This window comes from Centroberyx affinis, unplaced genomic scaffold (assembly GCF_046629955.1).
Source record: "Centroberyx affinis isolate AG114_WGS23_722 - 3 ecotype Tasmania unplaced genomic scaffold, CSIRO-AGI_Caff_v1 ptg004623l_1, whole genome shotgun sequence".
NCBI lineage: Eukaryota > Metazoa > Chordata > Actinopteri > Beryciformes > Berycidae > Centroberyx > Centroberyx affinis.
In genome coordinates, this window is record NW_027282230.1 from 156,942 (window position 1) to 172,698 (window position 15,757).

Consider the following 15,757-nt stretch of genomic DNA (forward strand, 5'->3'; position numbering starts at 1 on the left):
TATATATGTATGTATGTATTTTTCTATGTATGTATGCTATTTTGTTGTACTTGAGATTAACATATGCATGCATTATGTTGGTAAATATCAACATTCTTAAACAATTTCAAAATTCAAAACTTTGTATCTGTATGTCATCGGCATTTGTAATTACATTTATACTTTCTTTAGTTTCTTTTTGGTCTGGACAAACAATATTTTATATATGAAATAACTGGAAAATCTTTTTGAAACATGGCTTGACTAACTGATAGCGGCGCCATGATACACTGTCGCCATCTGGCGGATCAGTTGGGTAATTGCGTAACACGTTTGTCTGCTACAATAAAACCGCGTTGTGATTGGTGGATTCCCCCCTTCCCTGCGCTTGTTATGTTGCCTTCAAGTGCTGTCGGAAATATTGGAATTTCGATCTCAACGCACATGGCCCCCATGAACCACCCAACAACTTTGACACCCGAGTAGCCGAGAGCATGGAAGCTGTGTCAACAACTGATGCTAAAAAATATGCATTTTATTGTTATGTGTTATTATTTGTCATGCTAAGTAAATTATTAATATTGCACATTTCCATTCTCACTGTTAATTATTAGCTGTCACACATTTTTGTTTTTAATAAATCAATTAAAACATAAGTCACATGCTTGTTGTGAATTTTCTCCACTTCATTCTGCCTCTGCAGCACATATTTGCTCTATGCCGCTTGATTTATAAAATAAAACAGCAGCCACCAAAAAATGTTATTTGGTCTATTTCGCACTGAATGTGGGGAGGTCGCGTTTAGAACTATGGAGCTCGGAAGTAGGAGCTTACGAGGAGCACCTGAAGGCAGCATCTGTATCGATTATGAGAGCTGCCTGGTTGCATCTCCTTTCCAGCATCCCCACTCGACACAGTGCACACAGGCGGCTGTACGGTTGTGCGTGTGTGAGTGGAAAGCACTAACCACCATGACAATTAGAAACACTCTCCGGGATCACGGGCAGCGGTACCGGCCTCGGATGGCATGTCTCAAGAAGGTAGGCTGTGCTTTTATATCGCTGATGGTGATAACCCTGCGCACGGCTTATAGACTATAGGCTATCTGCAGACGCACCTATCTAGGTATATATAGTTCACTCCTATGTGGATTCTCTAACACAATGCAGTATAGATTGGCTGTTTGTCTCCAAAACCCATGTCTGTATTGGTATTTGTTCTCACAAACATATTAGCCAGTAAAATAATCTGTATTCTATATAGTTCCTCACAGAAATCCTGCTCTCCTGATGCCTCTAGTCCGTCTGACTTGAGATACTCAGGCTAGACATTTTGTTGGAAAGCAACATAGTGTGAACCCCACAGGTTGCCTTGGTTTATGCTTTGAGGAAACTGCAACAAAACAAACAGATCATGAGCAACCTTTGTCTCTGTTATGCATTAAAGCCTGAATTTTAGTCACCTGATTTATTACAATCAACAAAAAACAACATTGGACAATAACAACAAAGCATTCAGAAATGCATGTAACTGAGCAACATGGCATCAAATGAAGTGATGATTTCCTGCTGTATAGCTGTCATACAAAACGTTAGACTGCATTCTGCTGCAACTGCTCCACAGTGATAAGGTCATTCAGTTTAATAAGCATTAAGCCTGGATCAGTATCAGTGCCTCCATCTACACTAACCAGCCACTGGCAACAAGCTAATCCAGGCACAATGCATTGGAAAACAACAGCCTCACCTGTTCAGAACAGAGCTACATTCAAGTCGCTTTCCATTCAGTCAAGACAGGAAGCTGAAATTCAAATATTAAAATAGCTTTTCGGCATGAGCAGTCTGCCTGGCACGTTGCAAAGCAATTGAGAATGAAGGCTCTTTCATTAGCAAACAATTTGCAGTGTCTATCTGCGTTTTGGATTGAGTGAATTGATGGGCTATTGATCGTGCTCTCTGGGGGAATTCTCACAGCGGACTCATTTCCAGGACCACCTCGTGTTTTGGAAGCCCAATGAAAGCCCACTTTGGTCCGGCTCAGCCTGGGGCTTAGAGGGCCTCTCCAGGATGACTTCAAAGCACAAAGCCACTTCAAACAGGCCCGAGAGTCAGTCAGCTACACACACACACACACACACACACACACACACACACACACACACACACACACACACGGGATAAAGAGTGCAGCAGAATGAATTGAATTAATGACCTGGATGATCACAAGTAGCCTGCAGTATGCTTTCCAGTACACACCTTACTTACTGGGAGGTGATATAACCAAGAAACTGTTTAGGGCAGTGAGTCACCGCCAAACCTCCCACACTAGCCAAACATCAGCCATGATCAGGGCATGAACCGAACCTTTTCATCAACTGGCCGCATTTTCTACAGCATTGCATTCAGATTCAGACTTGCAGTTTAACTTCTCAGCAGTTTTTGGAATGGTAAAGAGTGACTGAACACAGTTTGTCTCAAAGATGTCAGATAAAAAAGACAATAATATGCAATTAGATGCAAATTATACAAACCTGTCAATACATAGAGTAAAGTGTAAGGGTAAGGTCAGTCCATCATTATCATCATCATCATCACGTTGGATCAGATTCCACAGTCAACTTTCCATTTCTCCATATAACCTGCATTTTATCCTCCGGCGATGTGCGTGCCCCCTCTTGCCCTCCATCAAGACGGCCTCCACAACCTGTTGTCCAAGCAACCCGTTGTCATGGTGACCCGTGGCCCCCCACAACCAGCCAGTTGTCGTGGTAACCTCTTCTCACCCCTTCTTATTCCTGTTTTTTTTTTTTAGGCGGAGGCGGTGCTGCTGGAGATGCAGGATCCTAAAACCGGAGTTAAGTCACAGCCTCAGAGATTGGTTATCACAACTATACCCCATGCTATTACGGGTGAGAGGAGGGCACACACACACACACACACACACACACACACACACAAATGCACGTACTATACACATTTGATGTTATTCAGAGAGTGCCTGCATACTCTCACTGGAGGATACCGGAGCTGTGGTATCAAACTCAAGAGCTACAGATCCCATCTCCATGACAACCCCCATGGTCTCGGTGTCAGAGAGAGGGAAAAAGTAGGAGGCGAAGGAGGAGGATGATTGAGCGGGTGAGAGGAGGCAGTGAGAGGAAGAGAGCGAGAAACAGAGATAGAAACGAGAGGAGAGAGGGAAAGAGAGAGGCGGAGGAGGAGAAGAGAGGAGAAGAGAGGAGAAGAGGGAGAGGGAACCCGGACTCCTACGTCATGTGTGTTTGGTAAAACCAGCCACTTACAAAATGAATGAAACTAAGCGGCAGCAGCTGTTTATCTCTGTGGTTTATACAGGAGAAGTGGGATGAGGTTTGAGTAATTCTCCTCTCCTCTCCTCTCCTCTCCTCTCCTCTCCTCTCCTCTCCTCTCCTCTCCTCTCCTCTCCTCTCCTCTCCTCATAAACATCTTCTTCTCCCTCTTTCCTCTGTTTTCTTGCTGTGCTTCCTCTCTCCTCCTCTCCTCCTCCCTCTCCTTCCATCTGTCTCCCCCCCCATTAGCTAGAGAGACTCACAGACTATTGACACAGCCAGTAGTGCCATATCAGAGAGGGGTCTGGCATTTAGAGGCACACACGCACACACACACACTCACACACACACGCAGAGCACTTGTTTCTTTTTTTCCTGTCAGATCCGATCATGTCTTGTGTATCATTGCTTTCATAGAAACCTCAGATACTTCTGTACCTCAGACTGACTGCCTGCTTCCTTTCTCCTCAGGTGAAGACATAGTTGCATGGTTAGCTGACAGATTCAACGTAGACGCACAAGGTGAGAGATGAGGCAGCAGATGGCCGTCCATGCATACATATTGTGCATGACACATACAGTGCGTCATTCTGTCGGATGGAAGCCTTGTTTTTCCAAAAGCGTTCAATGAATTAAGAAAAGCAATCTCATTTTCATGTTTATTGCACAATCTGCTTGAATGGGTTTTATGTTCCCTAAAATCATGAAACTTTCTTAAGCCATGACGTTCCACATGAACCTTTAATTCAAATGGAAATCACTGTTGAAATGATTGTTTTCTCTCCAGAGGCGAGGAGTTTTGGTACTATGCTGGTGGCGTTCGGATACATCTACGCTCTACAAGACCACAAACGCTTAGTCATCAAACCAGATGCATCGCTCTACCGCTTCCAGGTGAACACAACATTTCAAAACATTTTCTCATTTCAGCTCACTTGCATTTTTTGCACAGTGGTGGAAAAAGTACTCAAATCCTAGCAATACCATAATGGAAAAATACTCCATTAAAAGTCCTGCATTCAAAATGTTACTTAAGTAAAAGTATAAAAGCGTTAACAGTAAAATGTGCTTAAGTATCAAAACTAAAAGTACTCATTCTGAAGAACAGTCCCTTTCAGAGTGTTAAATTATTGATGCATTAACCTGTAAGAAATATTTGAATGTTGCAGGTCTGACTACTCCATATAGTGTTGGGTATTTTTTAAACAATGCATCATATTTTATGAGGTTATCGTATGTTTTGCATGTAAAACCATATTCTGCAACTAGTAACTATAGCCATCGAATAAATGTAGTGGAGTAAAAATATAAACACATAAAATTGTACTGAAGTGCAGTACTTAAGTAAATGCATTAGTTACTTTCCACCTCTGATTTCATCTGCACCTTTCTCCACACTCGTCCCCAGTGGAAGTTGCTCAGTTCAGTCACAGTCTTCCTCTGTGGTTTGCTCAGTTCAGTCACAGTCTTCCTCTGTGGTTTGCTCAGTTCAGTCACAGTCTTCCTCTGTGGTTAAGTGTCTTGCTGAAGGACGACTCAGTGGTAGCTGCTGAGGAGCTCACACTCCTCTTGTATTTATCCAGCTAGTCCTGTATCTTGCAAATGGGGAATGAGGCAATGCTTGACCCACTTGACTTCATCCTTTTAGCTTCTTTGAAGAGTCGAGGTCGTCTGAGGTTTGCCTCTTTATTTCTGAATGATTGCTGTACCAACCAGCTCAAACATGCAAATATAACATCACGTTTTAACATAATGAGAGGGTGAAAACAGGCAGATTCAAGGACAAATACAATACAATACAATACAATACTTTATTGTCCCTCAAAGGGAAATTTGTTTTCACAGCTTTGCAGGCCTCACATAAATACATAGATACATAAGTACATAAATACATATATACATATATACATATAACACACATAACATTCAGCGTGGCAGTTTGTTCAGTGCCTCGATAGCAGAGGGGACAAAGCTCTTCTTAAAACGGGCCCGTTTCCAGGTCAGAGACCTGGAAGAAAGAGAGAGAAAGAGAGAAAGAGAGAAATAGTATGTACTTTTTCCACATCTTTATTTATTGATAAGAAATTCAAATCAAACTAGTGTTTATTAAACCATGGACAGGGACCCGAAATGGGCCGGGTCTGTTTCCCAGAGCAACAAAGAAATATACCCAATTTTGGTCCTGGACTATAAGAAAATAAATCCAATTGAAACTAACTCCCACAAAAAACACCGTTGACGGGCTGTTAATTCTGCCTTTGTCCTTTCCCAGACACCGTATTTCTGGCCTGCACAGCAGTGGCCTGTTGAGGATACAGATTATGGTGAGTTTGACTGGGATTGTACACATTTTCTATCCCATGTTGTGTCATCAGCACTCAGTTTACAGTTTACACCCTCTCAATACGATGTTACTGTTTTATTGAAGCAATCTACCTGGCGAAGAGAAACATACGCAAGAAAGGGATCCTGGAGCTGTACGAGCAGGTGAGAGAGAGAGAGAGAGAGAGAGAGAGAGAGAGAGAGAGAGAGAGAGAGAGAGAGACTCAAACATAATACTAAATTGTCTGGCCTGTAACAGAGTGTTGCTTTATGTCCTCAGGAGCAGTATAACCGTCTTCACAAGTGGATGAACCATAAATGGGATTTCATAGTGATGCAGGCTAAAGAACAGTACAGGTAGGTGTGAGAGAAGCAACTCAATAACATCACATCACTCAATTTAGGCTCAAGAATATGTTGCAATTCTGTCTGTTGTGTGTGTGTGTGTGTTTGATTCTAGGGCGGGCAAGGAGAGGAAGAAACCGGATCGTGTGGTGTTTGACTGCCAGGAGAGAGCCTACTGGGTGGTTCACAAACCTCCGGTGAGAGTGCACACACACACACACACACACGCACACACACACACACACACACACACACACACACACACACACACACACACACACACACAGACTGTTGTCAGACTTGTACGTTAAACACAGGATACAGCTTCATGCAGATATCAATGGATTGCCAGCAGACAGAGAAGTCTGAAAATAGCCTCCGTACTTTTGTAATGAATGAAACACCCCACCTGTACACTTCCCAGGACACCTCATTATTTCTACCCATGATGCCTCATTAGCATTACGTGTCCAGTCAGAGGAAAAGGGCACGGCTGATTAATATTTCACAACGTGGAGCAGTGGTTCGGGCCGCGGGCCTCGTGCTGCTGGCGTCGTGAGTTTGAGTCTCACTGTTTGTCGCTTGTCATCTTCTCTCAAGTAAAAACTTGTCAGAACACATGGAACATGGAAACTGGACTGGATCTTACTTATTGACTTCTCAAATAGGGCTTGTCTAGAACCATGATGTAAGAAGCATAAAAGGACCGAATATGTATTTTCAGTCATTTAAAACAACATATTTGAAGACATTAATGCTAAGAAATGTTAGTGGTATAAACAGCATCAGCTAATGCAAACCAACCAGCAGTCTAATAGCTAACTTAACAATAAACACTTAAAATGTAAGATACAGTAAGTAAAACTATCAATACTTTAAAATAACTATTTAATTGTCTAAAATCTGTGTTTAAATTAATAATTTAGAGGCTTACTTTTTCCCTGCATCAATTTTAAGGCAAGTGGAAGGTTATCTTAAATCAAACAACAAATTAAAATTTCAAATTTCAGAAGTTTGCTCTCAAGAATCCCATTTATTTATGTTTATTTATGTTTTTTCTTAGGAAACAAAACAGAAAGTTAAAAAAGAAAGTAAATAATAATCAATTTTTAAAAAAAAAGAGAAGTTTTATGAATCCTCAGTCATGCATGCCAGTGTACAGCTACATGCCAGTGGCTCATGTCATCAAAAAGAAAAGGAAGACATGGTTTTTGCATATTACAAATTTTCTAATTTTCTAAATCTATTTTTTTCATGAAGTAAGATGCACTGGCCACTTGATAACTCCAGGAACATGCCAAGACAAATATCCAAATCAGGTTTCTACCTAAGCTTGTATTATTGTTTATGGAAAGATCAGATCCTGTGTACCTGTAAACATGGTTCCACTTCACTGAAGGTTTCTCCTTTTCTCCTTATGTTCTCCTTTTCTCCTTTTTCAAGGCCCTGCTGCAAATGAACAAACGGATCTAAGTGTCACTTGTCTGCATCATAGTCAATTCTCAGAATCACAGACAAACATGAGATCCTTGTGACTGCTGACAGGCCTCTTGTTGTCCCATATGGCCAGGAAATGTGTGACAAATTAGCAATTTATGATTAGCATTATAAAACAGCCATCTGCTTTAATGACAAAGGCCTTTGGTAAACAGACTTTTTGTGTATCTTTGTGTGTGTGTGTGTGTGTGTGTATGTGTGTGTAGCCAGGGACGGTCACTGCCATGGACTATGGACTAGATCGACTTATAGATCCTAATGCAGACGAGGTAACAGGTGAGTCCCTGTGTTTCTGTGTGTGTGTGTGTGTGTGTGTGTGTGTGTGTGTATGTCTCTCTGTGTGTGTTTGTGTGTGTGTGTGTGTGTGCTTGTTCATTCGCACATGCATATCTTATATGAGTTAGAGAGAGAGAGAGTGAGAGAGAGAGAGAGAGAGGGAGAGAGAGAGAGAGAGAGAGATAGGCATGACCTCTATGGGCATAACTCCAGTCAATCAGCTTATATTTAATAAGAAGCTTTAATCCACAGATCCAGGTGGAGTTATAGGATACTTACTCTCACTTTCCTCTTGCCGAGTTCAACTGATAGATTCACTGAAACGGATCTATTCATGGATAAGTGTGAATGGATGGGTGTTGTGACATTCTCATCTGATTTATTTATCTTCTGTTGCTCTCTTCTCTTCTCTTCTCTCTTCTCTTCTCTTCTCTTCTCTTCTCTTCTCTTCTCTTCTCTTCTCTTCTCTTCTCTTCTCTTCTCTTCTCCTCTGTCTTTCTCTGCAGGCTTTTCCTCATAATGCCCAGACTTTTAAAACTGGTCAAGAACACACACAGAAAACACACACACACACACACACACACACACACACACACACACACACACACACACACACACACACACACACACACACAGCACAATATCCCACTTCATTTCTGTAGACCTCAAACATACATGTTTAATCTATATGACACATAATCTATAATCTAATATTTTCTTCCCCAGGCGAAAACGCCTGACTTCTTCGAGAGAATCGTAAGTCTGTATGCTATGAGATTTTACAATCCACTCATAATGACTTACCCAACATGTTTTCCATTACACTCTTTCAACTAAACCCATAGCTGTGTGTTAGCCATTAGCAACGATCCATAGAAATTGATCTATTTTTCCTGACATTTTTATGTCTGTTATCTCTCCTCTGCTTCCTGTAGATGATTTTTACCCAGCAGTCCATCATGAGGCCCAGGGTGAAGTCATCTGTGTCCATTGGAGCGTAAGCCAGCCCATCAGTTTTCCTATCCAACTATATCTGGGCCAGTCCGGTCTCTCAAAATAGCATCCATGCAAAACCTTTACTATATCTCCACTGACCTGCACAACATGTAGGACAGGTGAAAGTCATGCGTACGTGAGATAAGATGAGTAAAACCGATACAGATAGTGTAACCTGAGATGGAAATGTTATCAGCCTGCCGCAGATTTTTTAAGGTGGATTAATGTAAAATGATATAAAGTTCACTTCTCAGCCACCAGAGTGTGCAAGGAATGAGGTTTGTGTTAAAATACATAATCAATTCTATATTCTCAGTAGATGGGGGTTTTCTATAATGCCAACCAGGTTACTGTGAATAATGTGCCACCTTGACTAATATTTCATGTCATTTCCTTTTACACCTGACTGTACTGATGCATGCATTTGTATATATACTTTTAGAAATGGTATGGAGGACAGGAGTCTCCATAGCTCTGCTTTATGCTGAAGTTCCCTCTCCTCATGTGTAACGACAGTCATTTCTTCCCCGCTCCCTTTCAGGCTGGTGAAGTACACCACCACCTATAAGAGCCATGACCCCTTCCTTGCCCAGTGTCTTCCCAGCAACCCCTGGGTGACTGATGATGTCTCCTACTGGAGCTTGAACATGGCCAAGTGAGTCCAGCCGGCAGCGAGCCCTCACAGGAGGATATATCATTCATCTAATAGTAACAGTAAACTGAAGTATTGGTGATTTAATTGAATCCTGAAAACCCCCCTCATAATTTCTATTTGAAGGGTTTCATTCCAAAATGCTATATATGCATTTTGGAAACAATTTGCTACCTGAAATTCATCAGACAATATTTGAAAAACAGATGACTCTGTCCTGAAAAAACCCCCAAATATTTTATAAGCAAATGTCTTAAGATGACTTCAATATTAACCTATAATGTGCAAAACTTTCATGCCAGCCATCAATATGGGAGAGTGGGTGTCATTTTTTGAAATGGATGTCTCATTTTGGAACAAAACTCTTTATTTGTTTGTGTGTGTGTGTGTGTGTGTGTGTGTGTGCGTGTGTGTGTGTGCATGTGTGTGTGCTCCAGTGTGGAAATCCCAACTAAGATGCGTGTGGAGAGGTGGACCTTCAGCTTTGGAGAGCTGCTCTCAGACCCTCGAGGACGAGATGACTTCAGACTCTTCCTGAAGAAAGAGTTCAGCGGTGCGTTGTAGTCGTTTTTATTAGATCAGTCACAAAAAGTGTTACTTAAAGCTTGCTGCAATGTTGATTCATTTTTGGGGAGGCATTTAGAAGTCATAGAAGGTGAATGATGTAGCTTTATTAATACTTTAATACTAATAAACATTATTTATATAGCACTTTTCAAAACCGAGTTACAAAGTGCTTTACAACAAAAAAAAATTGAGTTTACAAAGTCCATAAAAAATCATATGAGATGAAGGAAAAATAGAAAACACCATCTAAAAGAAGGAATACAATGAAAGTAAAAGTAAAAAAGAAAAAACAACAACTTTGTGTCATGAGTAGTAGTATGATAACAGGTTGTTCCTCCTATATACAAAGTTCTTTCACACTTGATTATATTGATATATGATCTGGATTAAATACTAAATGACAAAAAAAAAAAATCTTCTCTTCTCTTCTCTTCTCTTCTCTTCTCTTCTCTTCTCTTCTCTTCTCTTCTCTTCTCTTCTCTTCTCTTCTCTTGCCTTCCCTTCTTTTCTTTTCTCTTCTCTTCTCTTCTCTTCTCTTCTCTTCTCTTCTCTTCTCTTCTCTTCTCTTCTCTTCTCTTCTCTTCTGAAACTCTACTAGGTGAGAACCTGGCGTTCTGGGAGGGGTGTGAGGATCTGAAGTGGGGCACTGCAGAGACTATGAAAGAGAAAGCCCAGCATATCTACAAGTAATGTCTTTATCTTACCTCTGTGTAGAATATATCAGTGTTTCTACCATGACTTTCTGTGGCAGTAGAGTTTGGGAATAAGTTAGTAATCGTTTGGCTTCACATCGGTCACAGTTTAGGTCCAAGTCTGGGCTCTACTGTAGGTTGTAGCACCAAAATATTTCACATTTTTTAAGCAGTGGTGGGAATGTTCTTGCCGTACAGCCCAGCACTGCTCAGTGAATACAGGAGAAACATTATGTAAACAGTGTTATTGATGCTCGCCAGCAGCTACTTGGAGTCACTTTGTGCACAGTGGTGTTGCAGTGTTTTTCTGTGTTTCCCTCACCCTCCTGATCCCAGGACGTTCCTGGCACGTGGCGCCCCCCGCTGGATCAACATAGATGGAAAGACGATGGAAGTGACGGTGAAGGGCCTGAAACACCCACACAGATACGTGCTGGACGCCGCCCAGACTCACATCTACATGCTCATGAAGAAGGTCAGTAACTACACACAGTAATGGTGTAGATACTAGGACTGATTGGGTATGTTTGTCGGGACTGATTTGCGATAAGTGTGTGTGTGTGTCTTTGTCCTGACAGGACTCGTACGGCCGGTACATGAAGTCCCCAGTGTTTAAGGACACCTTGAAGAAGGCCATCTGTCCTGAGGAGCACAAGTTCAGGTAGGTGTCAATTCACAATTCACATGTTTTTGCATTTAACTAATCATTGTATTGCTTTTATTAAAAAAACAATGCAGCAGTTGAAAAAGTCTATAATCTCAAGCAGGCTGGTAAAGAACAACTGCACAGGACAGAAATACCATTCTAAGAAAAAGAAAAGAAAAGGCTTTTTAGCAGCAAAAGGACGAGTTAAGAGTCAAGTGGGTCTGGAGAGCAAAAGTTCACTCTGGCCTCATCTCACGCATCGATCTTTGTCTCAGACTCTCTATCTGCGATGGGCTGATATTAGCGTCCCTGTAGCTCCCTGTAACTAGCTCATCCATCACTCTCCATTTCTTACCTCGCGCCTTCTCTTTCTCTCCCTCCTCCTCTCTCTGCTGGTTCTCTGTCTTTGTCTTTCTTCCCCCGTCTCTCACCTCTCTCTCCTCCCCTCTCGGTCTCTCTGCCCCTCCTCTCAGTGAAACCCAGTTGGAGCAGAATGCGAGGAAGCGGCGGCCCAGCGTGAGCCCCATCGTGCTGCGGCAGCAGGAGCAGGAGCAGAAGGCCAAGCTGGCCGCCACCGGGCCTGTCGACATCACACAGGTCATGACCAAACTCAGCAAGCAGGGCAAGGAGATACCCCCTCCTCCGCCTAAGAAGTGAACCCACTGCATAATGTTAAATGATGTGTGGGTTTTGCGTACTAACAGTCAAGGTTGGGATCAGTTCACTTTCATTTTAGCAAATTCATTTGATTCAGTCATTTGGATAGAAACTGTAGTTCATTTGCTAATGATGACATGTGACTTTTTTGATTTGGTTTGGTAATGCAATATCTATATATGCATATCAATACCCAGAAGATAACATGTGAGAGTATTAAAAAGACCTAAAAAGACCATCTTCACATGCCTCAAGAAAGATCTACTTCCCGAACTGAATGAACTGAAAGAGAATTAACCCCAACCCTGCTGACCACTGTAGTGTTGGTAAATGACCAAAGACATACAGTATGTCCACTTGCTAGTGCTACAGTGATGATGTAGTAATTTTGTTGCGAGGTCTAACAAAGATTGACTGCTTGCTGTGTGAGGAGGGAGAGTGGCTGATGTGGGAGCGCTGAGATATAACAGAGGAAAAGTGAATGTAGCACCTTATTGCACTGCGCACCCCCAGGCAGTTTTGGAAAGAGACGTGCAATACTAAAAGTGCAATCTTAATTGAGTTGCCTGGTATTAAAGCCGGTGTCGGATATGTAGGTGGAAGTACTAGAAAGCTAAACAGAGATACTGAATTCTGTGACTGAATGTATTGAAGTCTAAATCACACAGACCATAGCCATGATATTAGGATGCAGGAGTGTGGAGTTAGTGTCATCTTCAGTACTGACAACAGGCAGAAGACAAATGGCCATACTGGGACACTGAACACATAGCATTTTCATAAATCACTGTTTGTTTTGCTTTCAATTTCCCATAGTTTGATCAGTTCATACTGTAACTGTTGTCTCTTGAGTTGTTTCTCATGTTGTATGTGTTGTAATGTCCGTCTTCACTCATAGAACGTGTTGTATGTTTGCTTTGTCATCGGTCATAAGTCAATAAAACACTCACAAACCACCTCATGTCTCTCTGTTTGTCTTTGGTTGTCATTCGATGTTCCCATTTATTCATCCTGTGCAGCACATTCCTTTTCTCAAGCTGTCATCCTCATCTGTTTGAAATGATTGTCAACCATTTCTGATGATATTGGACAATTCTCACTTCTGACACACATTGGATGCACGTGATTCGATTTTTGATTATATGCCATGATATAATGCTGAGGTACAATTTCCCTTTGACAGCCAGATAATTATAGATAGAGATAGTACATGTGATAAAAAGGAGGACTATTATTATATATTTGAACAGTATCATTATCATATCAAGTGATATCTGCTCCTACAAAATGACTGCTGAAATTAAACTGCATGAAAGTAAAGCACATTATCAGTAACTATTAAAACTTATGAGCTACGTTAAGACTTTTGCTTACCAAATAGTTATGTTTTGAGGATAGAATCAAATGTACATGAATCATTCTGGAGTGAAACCTTTTTAGGACGCCCTCTGACTTTAGTTTGTTGCCCTTTGACATCACAGCTGTGTCGCTTCACCGCTCCTGTCCCCCACCTGGCCGTCTACTCTGGCATCAGTGACCCCCCTTCTGCCAACACCTCGCCCCTGCTTCCTTTCCTCGCCCACACCCCGACCTGTCCCTCCCCCATCAGCGTGGCCATAGACAGCACCTCGGCCTCTGAGCGGCGGGGGGAGGCGGGGGAAGGAGAGGGAGAGGCCAACGCTGAGGCCAGAGGAGGAGGAGGCGGGTCAAAGTCCCGTATGGCTCTCTCTCTGGGCCGTCTGCTGAGGCGAGGCTGCACCCCCTCCACCGTGTTCGCCAGCCTGTCGCCTAAATGTCCTGCTGCTGCTGCTGGGACGAGTAGCCGGATTCAGCCAATCAGCGCGGATCAGCCCAGCCAGGGTCCGCCCAGACGGATTGCCAAGTGAGTGCCAACCTAGAAATACACTCATAAATATAAAAATACATGTAACTAAGCACTTACTCAAGGACCTACACATCTATGCAGTGTTGGGGAAGGTACCGTAGTGTAGAAGTGTAGTTTTACAAGAGAAATATAGTTTTCTTAACTGAGGCTCAAACTACTTTTAAAATGAGCATATCTATATCTGCAATGTCATATAATACAAAGTCACATGACTGCAAACATTGCAAATTTGGGGTGAAAAAGCATTCTTCTCTTTAACACCCAATAGTAGTTGGTAATAATAGTTGGTAGTTGCAGTAGTTAACTATTCCTCAAAATGAAATGAAATCAATGAAAAGTAATCAACTACTAAAAACGCTTCATGAAATTGAATTTAGTTTAACTACCTCCAAGCTACTCCAAAAATGTAATTACATGTAGTGAAACTACCTCAACACTTACATGTGCACACACACACACACACACACACACACACACACACGCACACACACACACACACACACTTCTGCGTGGAAAGGCTAGAATGCAATCCTCACACTCATTTTAACAGTTAGTATAAACAGCAGTGGTGTCACAGTCCTCTCTGCCGTCTCTCCCAGTTTTTTCCAGATCAAAGTGGATATTCCTCCAGAGTGCCGTATCTACCCCATCGACTCTGAGGACGAGGACGAGGAGGTGTCCCGGGGAGGCGGGGGCACCAAGGAGATCATCTGCCCCTGGGAGAGCCAGACCCCTCACAATGGGACAGGCTAATCCCGCAGGCTGGATTTACACAGGCGCAAAGGATGGGATTTTTAACTCTTTGTGGCACAGATGCAGGGAGAAACCACACGGTTGATCTGATGTTCCCTTGTTCAGACAGAGATAAAAACATCTATTACAGAGCACAAAAAAGTGTTTATTGTTCCTGTGTAAATGCGGCCGTAGTCTCACCACCAGGCCAGGCCATCTGTACCAAGCTCTATACTGGCGAGCGATGGCTGTCGATCTGCTGTAGATGGAGCATCAACTTACTGTGTCCAGATCACACCCCTTAACCATAGCCTTATTGTAAGCGGCCCTTACTGACACGAGCACCAGCTGCACAGTCCAGGCCAGGAGGTTCAGTTTGGTCAGGCCCAGCTCCACTAGAGAACAGCGGGGTGTCGGTACGTCCACGAGCTTTCACACCTGAACTGTAGCTATCACATTCAAACCTCATCCTGTATCTATTATTATTGACCTGTAGCCCAACAGCAGCCTTACCCCAACTCCACAGATGTTCTGCCTTTAGGTACTCTAACAGTAGTGCCGACCAATAGTGACCACTTTGTCATCACATGCCAACATTTCATTTTTCTCAACACCTCAGACTTCTTTGTTCCTCAGAAATGTCTATGAAGCAAGCATGTACGTGTATATTATTTTGGGGGGAAGGGGCACAAGCAAAAAAAGGGCAATCTCACACCTGACATTATTTTTGCGCTGGGGCAAGGAGCACCTTTTTTCACGAGCGTACTTCATTTTCTCATGGCTATCCTGGTCTGTTTTATTAAATGAAAATGATGATCACCCAAAGTTATTGTACAGAAAACTACATCAGTGTTCATATCCTAGTGAGTGATAGGCCAAAGCAGATTGGGCCTGAGCCTCCTTTGGACACTGCCTGTGCACACGCCTGCTAAGAAGTATAGATTATGTATTTATATATTTAGCAAGTTGAATAATGTTCAGTTTTCTGAAGTCAAGAGGAGTGTGAGGTCTGTTCTTGTGCTGCTAACTAGAGTTTAGATGCCTAACCCCCAATCTACTTACCTCTTATACACATTCTGTGAAACGATTGGATAGACGCATTGTACGTAACACAAGAGCACATGCACAGTTTGTTTACATGTCGCTTTATTGCTGATCCAGTCCTGTCTGTAATCTTCGAGGAGGAGGATGGGTTAAGAGGGTT

General features: G+C 42.4%; 1 protein-coding gene across 1 annotated transcript; it reads left to right on the forward strand.

Moving 5' to 3' along the window:
- The first annotated feature begins 950 nt into the window (after window positions 1–950).
- On the forward strand, window positions 951–12,814 carry LOC139665583 (regulator of G-protein signaling 9-like). Its single transcript, XM_071544644.1, has 17 exons — window positions 951–1,019; window positions 2,791–2,887; window positions 3,758–3,808; window positions 4,074–4,180; window positions 5,559–5,610; window positions 5,715–5,773; window positions 5,889–5,965; window positions 6,069–6,150; window positions 7,657–7,719; window positions 8,453–8,482; window positions 8,662–8,723; window positions 9,264–9,377; window positions 9,812–9,927; window positions 10,540–10,627; window positions 10,970–11,108; window positions 11,212–11,294; window positions 11,753–12,814. Exons 1-17 carry the CDS (start codon window positions 951–953, stop codon window positions 11,934–11,936), a joined length of 1,473 nt encoding a protein of 490 aa, XP_071400745.1. The 3' UTR covers window positions 11,937–12,814.
- The last annotated feature ends 2,943 nt before the right edge of the window (window positions 12,815–15,757 follow it).